Source organism: Acanthisitta chloris, unplaced genomic scaffold (assembly GCF_000695815.1).
Source record: "Acanthisitta chloris isolate BGI_N310 unplaced genomic scaffold, ASM69581v1 scaffold18405, whole genome shotgun sequence".
In the NCBI taxonomy this organism is placed as follows: Eukaryota; Metazoa; Chordata; class Aves; order Passeriformes; family Acanthisittidae; genus Acanthisitta; species Acanthisitta chloris.
Genome location: NW_008675866.1, coordinates 22,322 through 32,571, shown reverse-complemented (window position 1 = coordinate 32,571; position 10,250 = coordinate 22,322). Strand labels below are relative to the sequence as shown.

Genomic DNA, 10,250 nt, shown 5'->3' with positions numbered 1-10,250 from the left:
GTGGATGTGCACTGTGAGCCCAGAAAGCCAACTGTGTCCTGGGCTGCATCAACAGCAGCATGGGCAGCAGGCTGAGGGAGGTGATTCTGCCCTTCTACTCTGCTCTGGTGAGACCCCACCTGGAGTACTGCACCCAGCTCTGGGGGCCCCAGCACAGGAAGGACGTGGACCTGTTGGAGCAAGTCCAGAGGAGGGTCACAGGGTTGATTTAGAGGGATGGAACACCTCTCCTATGAGGAAAGGCAGAGAGAAATGAGTTTGTTCAGCCTGAAGTCTTCAGTATGACCTAACTAGCACCTGAAGGGAACCTGCAAGAAAGACAGGGGTTTTTTTACAAGAGGATGCGAAGGCAGGACAAGGTGAAATGGATTCAAACTAAAAGACAGTAAGTTTAGATTAGATATTAGAAAGAAGTTCTTTGCTGTGAGGGTGGTGAGGCACTGGAACAGGTTGCCAAGAGAACTTGTGGATACCCCATTCCTGGAGGTGTTCAAGGAACACCTTGCTCTGGCTGGCTGAAGCTCAGAGCAACCTGGTCTAGTGGAGGGTGTCTCTGCCCATGGCAGGGGGAGTGGAACTTTACAGTCCCTTCCAACCCAAACTATTCTATGATTCTATGAATGGTGAAATACTTGCAGATGCTGAGTCCTTTTAGTAAAGTAAATTTGTAATTATCTATGAAAGGTAGGTTTACTGAGCTTGCATGATTAGTTTCGAAGACAGAGGGCAACTAAAGTTAGTTAATGTGTCCTAGGTTTTTATAAGCCACCCATTGCAGTGGGGAGGTTTTTTGTGTATCTGTGCGTTGGATGTGTGTGTTTAGTTTGTACTTTGGATGAGACTTGGCTGTCTTGAAATTTGTCAGACCAGTTCACCTGATGAAAAGGAGTCTCTCCAGTATTCTGTCACTTGTAAAGCATTTACTGACCAATATATAAAGATACAAAGTCCATTTCTGAAAGTCATCTGAGAGTCAGAAGAGAAGTAGTTGTGGGGTTTTGCATGCCCTAGTGGAGAACTGAATGGAGAAGTGAGCAACCTTGGCAGACACAGAACCTGAAAGCCATTAATGCAGCTGTAACTCAGATCAGATACATGATTAATTAATCTTATCTTGTTTTAATATTCTCGTAATTTCAAATCTTTGCACCGTTTGAGTTGAGCTGTAGTGCATTTATTTGGTGCTGTACTGTGTGTTTCTCTTTTGATGAAACAGTACCCATTTTTGTGATGTAGCTCAGAGGCTGAAGGACTAAATTGTATTTTGCAAAGTGTTTTTATAACGAGACATCTTAAAATGATCTTTGTTTTAGCATAAGCAACAGCAATGTCTTTAACATGCAATTTTTTTTCCTTCCCACTTTGGATATTCAGACAGCAGCACTGAGAGCAGTAGGCAACATAGTAACTGGTACTGATGAACAGACACAAGTTGTTCTCAATTGTGATGTTTTGTCTTATTTCCCAAATCTCCTGACGCATCCAAAAGAGAAGATAAACAAGGTATGATTTGTTTCTTCCTAACTTAATATTTTTATGTTTGAGAAATAAAGCAGTAGTGTGTGCAGTATTACAGAAGAATTTCATACAGCTGTTATTTCCAGCATGTGAGCAATTTTGTATAAACGTGCAGCCTTTGAGGCTGATGCTTAATTCGGGCTGAAACCGAACAGTGATAATGAGGATGGCTGATGTCGATGGCTTGTGATTTCTAGGACTGCTGGGCCTTGCTTTGGAGTGTGATACATTCTTCATTTGCAATGCAAGTAACTGGCTAACTTCAGTTACAGTTTTTCACAACTAAAGACTGTTACTTTTGATTGAGTCCAGTGAGTTGCATAAGGCTGATCCAAGTTTTTCCACTCCACCTTTTCATAGTGAAGTTTGTTTTCTTGTTCATCTTCACCTTCAAGGAAGGAGGGTGTACCACTGTCCTTTTCTGAAAACTGCCCCTGCATTTCTTCTCCTTCCTTTTGGCAGAAATAACTTCACTGCTGCAAGGACTGGTTGGAATAGGGAGAGTTTGATGAAGGAAAGTGTTCATGCCTTCTTTTCCAGAGAGAATATATTTCACATTAGTTCTTTTTTTTTTTAACCATTGTGCCATCTTCCACTGCAAAAATGGGGCTGGCTGAGGAGGAGGCTTTTTTGTTCAGCTTACATGATTCCCCAACTTAGTGTAGCATTGAGAGGTGTGTCTGTTTCTTCAGGCCCCATAAACTGTCAAGAGCTCTGAAGAAGTTATCTTTGACAGTTCAAACTGATGTGATTTGTTTCTGCCTGCCCTCCTAGCTCTCACCAAAGAATGATGAAGAGCTCTTTTGAATGCCAAGAAAGGAATTATTTTTGTGTAAGAGGAGTCTAGAAATACTTGGAGTTTTGTTTCAAGTGTATGTTGTAAGGGGCAAATAGAAATAAAAGCAAGATGCTCATCCCTGAAAAAATGAGAACCCAGTGTGTTTCTTTCCTGTGGTGCTTCCTAGTTGGCTGCCTGCCACTTCTGTTTGTCTTAAGACTGGAGCCTTTTTAAGATGTTCTGGATTGCTTTGACAAGCAACCCCCTTTGTAAGTGATAGATGCTAGCTGTGTGGATGAACCAGCTGAAGGAGTAACTGCTGAGTGAAGTCACAGGACAGAGAGTCCTGTCTGATACTTGAATGAGCTATGTGAGTTCCACTTCATGTTCCAGAAAGAAATGGAGTTAGTCTTCCTTGTGTCAGCACAGAAAACTACTACTGAGCTGTCAGTTGTAGGATTACAGGATAAGTCCCTTTTTTTAATGAGGCTTTACCAGTTTTCCTATTTTCTTTGCAAAACTGATCAAAAGTTTAAAGCATGTCTGTGACTGCAGCAGTGCAAAGTGAATTTAAGGTTTAAGTCAGTATTGCTCCTGATGCATGGAGATACTCCTTGTGTGAGTAACAATCTGACCCTGTGAATTAATTGTATCAGTTTTACATTGATTCTCTGCACGTTTGGCTTTCACAGTGTAATAAAAGTTGGTGTGCTAGATATGCTGCTGCGGAGGAAGCTGTTCAGTGATTGACCATAGTATGATTTTAGGTTTTGAGGTGGCTTGGTTTGGTTTGGTTGTTTTTTTCATCTGTGGACTATTTTTTAAGTGTTTTGCTTTTTTTGTTTTGTCCCATTGTAGGAAGCAGTTTGGTTCCTTTCCAATATCACAGCAGGAAACCAGCAACAAGTTCAGGCTGTAATAGATGCTGGGCTAATCCCTATGATCATACACCAGCTGGCTAAGGTCAGTCAAACCATCAGCTATGCAAGTTGTCATCCTCTTTTTATAAATCTGACACGAGGAGTTTGTGATTTTTAATAATAAGTTTGGCAGATGTTTCCATGCCGATTTTAATGAGCTATTAATTGTGTTTTTCAGGGGGACTTTGGAACACAAAAGGAAGCTGCTTGGGCAATTAGCAATTTGACAATAAGTGGGAGAAAAGATCAGGTATGTGCAGTGGGATGTCAAGTTGCCACTAAAGCGTTGCACATGCAGCCATTTCTAAGAAGCACAGTGTTGAAAGCCCTTTTTTGTTTAATTATTTAGGTTGAATACCTTGTACAGCAAAACGTAATCCCACCATTCTGCAATCTGCTCTCAGTAAAGGATTCTCAAGTGGTACAGGTGGTGCTGGATGGCCTGAAAAACATCCTGATAATGGCTGGTGATGAGGCTAGCACAATAGCTGAAATTATAGAAGAGTGTGGAGGTAAGAGCTTACTAGGCTGTTAAAAAATTTGTTGGGTATTATTCTGTCCTCCCCTTACTGCTGTTGGTCTTTACTGCAGTATTATTTACGATGGGCTATTTGAATAAACAAGTGAGACTTTTGTAATGACAAAAAGGACTTCTATTTAGTTCAGTCTGGAGATGGTGATGTAGAGGCAGTTGTTGAAGGAGGTTTCTGTAGCTTAGGTATTTTTTAGGTTTAAATGAGAATTGTCCTTCTTTTCAGTTAATAATTGCACATACTTTGCCCTGTGGTAAAACGCACAATTCTTGCTCTAGTTCATTGCCTTGGAAGCAGTTTTAGGGTCATAATTTCATTGCTGAGCAAAGAAGTACAAGGTGTCTCTTTGATATTGCAGTCCAGGTTGTAACACTTGCTAGTTAATGTATTGTAGTGAAGAGATACTGAAGAATATAATATACTGGAAGCTTTTCCCTTGTGTTATTCCATATCCAGTTTGAAAATGGGACTAGTGTTTTAGCTGCTCTTGGTGTGAGACTTTTTGTAGGCAACACACAAATGTAGCCACTTGCTTTTCGTGATACATAGAAAGCACAATGGCTAAACCAAAAGCTATGTAGCAGACAGAAGTCCTAAAAAGATTAAATATGGGAAGTTTTATCTAAAAAGAGAGAAGATCCCATTATCCTTTATTCATGATATGGAATATTCCATGGCATGCAAAGTTCACCAACTACTTCTCTTTCCTCTTAGAGACAAAGATAGCAGCTGTGTAGCTACATTTTTTTCTATTGTGGTTCAGTAGTAATGTCTTTGTTTCAAAGTAGTCAGTAACTCCAGTTTAAGCCTATAAAACTCTTCTCCATTTTCTTTTATTCAGGGTTAGAGAAAATCGAAGCCTTGCAACAGCATGAGAATGAAGACATTTATAAACTAGCATTTGAAATCATAGACCAGTATTTCTCTGGTGATGATGTAAGTATGCTAAAGACTGAACAGTATCCGTGCTGTGCTATTAGCTTAGTAAGTACACTTGTCATTGTTCCTCAGTTCCAATTGTCATGAGCATAGGTTATCTGGAAGTCAGTTTTCCTGCTGCTTCTTCAGTACAGTTTCCCTTAATTGAAGGGCTTTGAAGAGTTTCTCAGTACCAGGACTTTTTTTCAGCAAGATCAAGATGACTGCTGTAGCTTTTTGCCTAATAAATTGATTGATGCTGACCTAATTTTTGTCACACTGACATGCAAACTGACATGTAATTACTTGTGATTGGAATCTAAATGGTTCTCTGGCTCTGCTTTTGACTTCCTCATGCATCAGTCTTTGGAGATGGCAGATTTCTGTATTTCAGCTCTGTGTTTGCTCAGTCTGGATTTTGCATTGAAAAGAGTTACCAAAACTGCTAACACTTTCTGCAACTGATTGGTCTAGGCCATCTGATAGTTTTTTGCACCCAGATTAGGTATTTTGACCTGTTGATTTGGTTTGACCTCTTCCTGGTACTGGCTGCTTGTGAGTCCCTGAGAAGCACTTCAACAAGCAGTTTGAAGACAAATTATCTTTTCTAGGCCATTGGGGGTGTCTGTAGTTCTGCAGCCTAATAGACCCATGTCTTCAGTTCTTCTCTGACATTGAACTCTCCAGATGCCAGCTCCAACTTTAGGAATCAGTAATTTTCAATTCAGGGGCCCATCATGTGATTGAGAAGTTAGTCTCTAGAAGCTAAGATATGTGAAAAATTCCCTATGCTTGTTAATGATTCTGTGAGCAGTCTTGGAGTCTCCATAATGACTCTGAGACTTTTTTATCTAACTGAAGAGCACAGTCTAGTGGGTGTGGGTGGAAAATATCCTTATTGAGGTTAGTACTCCCTTTTTTTGTGCATTTACTTTTTACAGGCAGTTTAATCTACGCCTGATTGGCCAAATTTGCCTCCTTTACTCAAGAGCAAGACTTTACTTCAGATTATTGTTTATACTGTTGCTGTGTTTTCTGGAACTTTTGAAACTCAGAATTGTAGAAATTCCATGACTGGGAGGTGAAAGTCAAAACATGCAACCAGGCAAATTTGCAGGCAGTAGGTAAATAACCTTTGTTGTTTGAGGACTGGTGAAAAGAATAGAAAATAAAATCTCTGAACTGCTCCAGGGAGACAAGAGACTGGTTGTGTTAGCCTGCTTGGCAGGATTAAGATTTACTGCCCAGGAGTATTCCTGACTTTTGTCACTTCAGAATCTTCCGAAGATTCTCATGAGATGCTGCTGGCTGCTACATATGCCTGCACTGCTATCTGCCCCTCTGCTGAGCCCTGTTGCATGCACAGCCATGTGCTTCAGGGCCAGCACTGACAGCTTCCTGACTTCAGTTCCTTGTGTTATAGGCAGGTGACCTTAGGTAGCATTGCTTTGTAGTATCCCTGCAGAAGGCAAAAGTGCTAATTTATCTGTTCACAAACATTTTGCCAAGCCAGGTTCAATCTTCATATGGGCATGATATGCCCCCCTCTTCCTCCTGCAGATTGTTGCTGTCACCAAGGGCCTTAATCTCTTCCCCCAGTGTAGGTATTGTCACCCAAAGTAAAGAGAAACAAAGGGTTTAGGTGGGTCAGTTCTGATGTTTGCACAGCTGCAAGTCCAGGGCTCAGAAAGCTATTTAGACCTGCCCACAAGGACTCCTGCCTGCTTCAGAATGACACAGGATCTCAAAGGAGGCTCCGAGAGCATGTGCAGCCGGTGGTTTGGAGGAGGATGGGTAGGGTTTGAGGCTGTGTGTGCTGATGCTACTGACTGTTACTTGCTGTTCCTTGAGGCAGTAAGTACCTGAATTCCAGCAGCTCTGAGGAAGCTGGGTGATGTTGGGCACTGATGCCTTTCATTCTGTATCCATAGAGCAATGAAGCACTTTTAGTTTAAAACCAAATTCAGATTGCTCTTATGAGAGCTATATAAAACTGCTCTGAAATTAGTCATTCTAAATCCTTCTGATTCTGATAGGAGATACTAAGAACTCTTTTAAGCTTTATATAAGTATTTTTATCAGCTGCCGATAAAAAGTTATTTTCATGTTGAAAAAAACCAGGAGAAAGTACAAAACTAATTTTGGAATTCACAACTAGTGATTAGCCAGCTCCAGAAGTACTAAAAATTGGCATTGGAAATTAAGCTGCACAGCTAAAATAGCAACTGCTTTGACCAAACGGCAGCACAGTCCTTAACCATTACAATTTTCTGTTTCCCTAATGGTATTAGAACAGAGTTGATGTGTTGCTCTTTTGAAACATATTTGAGGAATTGATTTGGAAAAGCTGATCTCATTTTATTGCAGTAATATTTAAAAGAAAATACATAGGCTTGTGAATCTCTTCTGTGTGTACTGCACTGCGTAGGGAATCGGCCTCTCACGTGTGTCTGTTGCTGTGCTCTCTAGATCGATGAAGATCCCAGTCTCATTCCTGAAGCCACTCAAGGAGGTACTTACAACTTCGACCCAACGGCCAACCTTCAGACAAAAGAATTCAATTTTTAAGTTCAGAAATGTGCAGCTTCTCCTGTCCCACACCAGTACGAAGCACCACCGGTGGCTACCAAGTGAAGAAACAAAAGGCTCCAAGACACACACGCCTCTTCGTTTTGATGCTTCTAAAGCAAAGCCATGTATCGGTCACTCTGCAGTTGCCAAACATCACTCTCACACGGACTGTAAATGCATATGCATGATCTCCTAAACTGTTCCAGAATTCTTTTTAACAGTCCCAACTACCTTTTTTTGCCTTTTTCCTGGTGCCACATGCTGACAACCGCAACCTGCAGTTTTGTTAAGAATATTCCATAGTGGTGGCACATTGGCTTTCCACGGAAAAGTAGCTTCTTTGGAAAATGGTGCACTGTGGATCAAGACACTTTGGTATGATGCATACATTTTGGAAGACTACAGGGGCTCAGTTTACTCTGGGCTTCCATCATCATCCTCCACAAACATATTTTCATATACTTTATGTGGAAGAATAGATTGGAAAATGCAAGCCAAATGAATCTCATTGGTGAAACTGAAATAAAAAGTAACTTAAAACACTTGGCAATTGATTAAACACTTAAGTTTAAAACAAACGAAAAAACTACTTCAGCTATCAGTAATTGATGTGTGTTCATTAACTGCCTCAGAAACCAGGGTTGGAGAATGAACTGTAGATTTGGACTGGTAAAGCTTTTGCCATTATACCTAATTTTTGAGAACAGCGAGCCCTATTTGACCACTCACTTCAGCCTGTGTGTTCCTGCTGTTTTGAAGTAATCAAATGCTGTGCATGGTATTTTACCTGAGCTACAACCTGTTATGGACTTGAACTTCTGTTTAAGCTGAAAGCAAGAATCCCAGACTGTAGAAAAAAAAATCTGTCCAAAAATGTATTAGTTAAAAGAATCTTGCTTTCAACTTTCAGTAGTCAATATATTTTCTTTTAAATTGATAATTGGATATGGTTGATTTATATTGGGTTTAAACTGTGGAGCTTTCATGTTTACTGTAATTTAGTCTTAAACTATTTTTTACTTAGTAACCAGTGCTTATGATGATGTGGTTGGCAACAAACCAGCAACTACTTAGAAGCGTCATAAAAGCTTCATTCTTGGAGTATTGGAAGAGTAATTCAGAAGTTAGTCTCAAATCTTACTCGTGATTTAAACCATACGAGCTGGTTGCTGTGTGAGGCTGTATGGAAGCTGCCGTTATTCAGCATAAACCTGATGTGCAGCGCACATTAAGTAACTTTCTCTAAGGTATGTGAGGTCATTGCTTTTGGAAAACCGCCTGACCCAGTCGCTTTCAAAGGGATTTCGGTATCACTGGGGCGAAGATCGGTAACTGAGATTCTGTAAGCTGTCACACAAACTGGTTTTGTTGCTGTTGTTTACTGGGTGTAATTTCCCAATGCATTGATGTGAAGGGATAGAAAAATCTAAACTAATTTAGTTATTGGATGTGGGTTGTATTTACTGTGATGAAGATAAGGACAGATGCCATCAGAGCTTTGTGGATCAGCTGTTTTTCCACTGATGAACAACACATAGCAGGTGTGCATTCATTAAATATATATCTGCCAAGGTGGAGCCACTTTAAAGAGTGAGTTGTCTTGTATCTCAGCCAGATACAAGCGTATGTTTAAACTGCAAGATTTTTACTTGCTAGATAATCTGTTTTAATATAGTGGTTTGGCCTCTGATTATTTATAGGTTTTATAAATTTTAGAAACAATTTCTCTTTAAGGTGGCTCAGATTTTTCAACTCTTGTGCACATAAAATTGAGTTGAAGTTCATTGTGCCTTTTTTCTTTTCCCAAAAGTTGAGTTGAAGCTTCATATGGTAACTGCATCCTATTCACACATTATAGTCTAAAATCTTGAAACTGTGTGGTGTTCGCTAAAAAACTAAACAATAAAAAGTCAAAGTTAGGTAAGGTCACAAAGTTTTTGTGAAATTAGAGTTCCAGCAGATGTTATTGTGGACAAGTATTTCGCCCTTCTAATTCAATTTAGTGTCCTGTACGCCATGTAGACTGATGGGTTCCCGGTTCAGCCTGCACTCACTGTTATCCAGAGATTACATACAAATTGATACTCAGACAACAGTTTTCCACTACTGTGAAGATTCGATCCTTTTCTTGCACTCAATGTATTACATTAAAAGTGAACATCGGAGAACTGGGTAAGGCAGGACAAAGCATTTGCTCAGTTTTTTCTGCTGTGACCTTATCAGCTTTTGATTGGGATTGCACCATTTCATAGTTAATAAAGGAAACAAAGTATATTGCTGCACTTTTATGTTTTCAGAACAGTGTTTAAAATTGCATTGTTTTTATTATTTTTTTAAACTATCAGTTAAAATAGACTAAAACGTTCTTTCAAAGAGGCATCTAAATGTGTTCCTAATTTTGTATATGGGCTTAGGTTTTGTAACCAATAAAAAGCTGCTATCAAATACTATAAAAAATTCAAGAACTTATTTTGAAGGTTATGGAACTGCTTAGTCTTCATGGATTGACTTAGGGGTTTTTGTCTTTGACTAGATATTAGTTAGCAGAACTCCGCATCAAAGTTTGAAGTATGTTACAAGAATGAATAAAGTAAGCTAATGCAGTCATCTCTGAAACTTTGGATACAGTTTTATACTTCTTGTGGAGATGTTTCCCAAACCTGTACAGGAGGCTGTGGTAAGTAGGCTGCAGCTGATCCATGTGACTTCTGAATAGAGACTTTGGTTTGAAGGTGGACCAGTGTGTCAAGAAACTTGCACAGTCTTCATCTGCCTGCAGACATTCCTTTCCATGCTCCCAGTGCTAGGCTGGTTGCTGATTCCACGCTAATTTTAAGCTTGGGAGACTGCACAAGGGGCCCAACTCCTTCTGCTCATTATGCTTTGGGAGGGAGTGTGCACCAAAACTGGCAGGAGCCTGGCTTTCCATGGCTGGCTGTAGCTGGGAGGAATGGCCAGCGTCTCTCACCTCAGACACAGGTGACCCCAACCCCGTTGTGATGCCACTCAGGC

The 10,250-nt window shown here is 40.2% G+C and overlaps 1 protein-coding gene across 1 annotated transcript in view; it reads left to right on the top strand.

The window, feature by feature from the left end:
- Nucleotides 1-9,695, top strand: part of KPNA3 (karyopherin alpha 3 (importin alpha 4)) — a 30,535-nt gene extending 20,840 nt beyond the window's left edge. Inside the window, exons 11-16 of the mRNA XM_009075928.1 lie at nucleotides 1,375-1,503; nucleotides 3,155-3,259; nucleotides 3,395-3,466; nucleotides 3,566-3,728; nucleotides 4,591-4,685; nucleotides 7,137-9,695. Of these exons, the coding sequence (XP_009074176.1) occupies nucleotides 1,375-1,503; nucleotides 3,155-3,259; nucleotides 3,395-3,466; nucleotides 3,566-3,728; nucleotides 4,591-4,685; nucleotides 7,137-7,235 (663 nt within the window). The 3' untranslated portion in view covers nucleotides 7,236-9,695. The remainder of the gene's footprint in view (nucleotides 1-1,374; nucleotides 1,504-3,154; nucleotides 3,260-3,394; nucleotides 3,467-3,565; nucleotides 3,729-4,590; nucleotides 4,686-7,136) is intronic.
- Nucleotides 9,696-10,250: the final 555 nt, after the last annotated feature.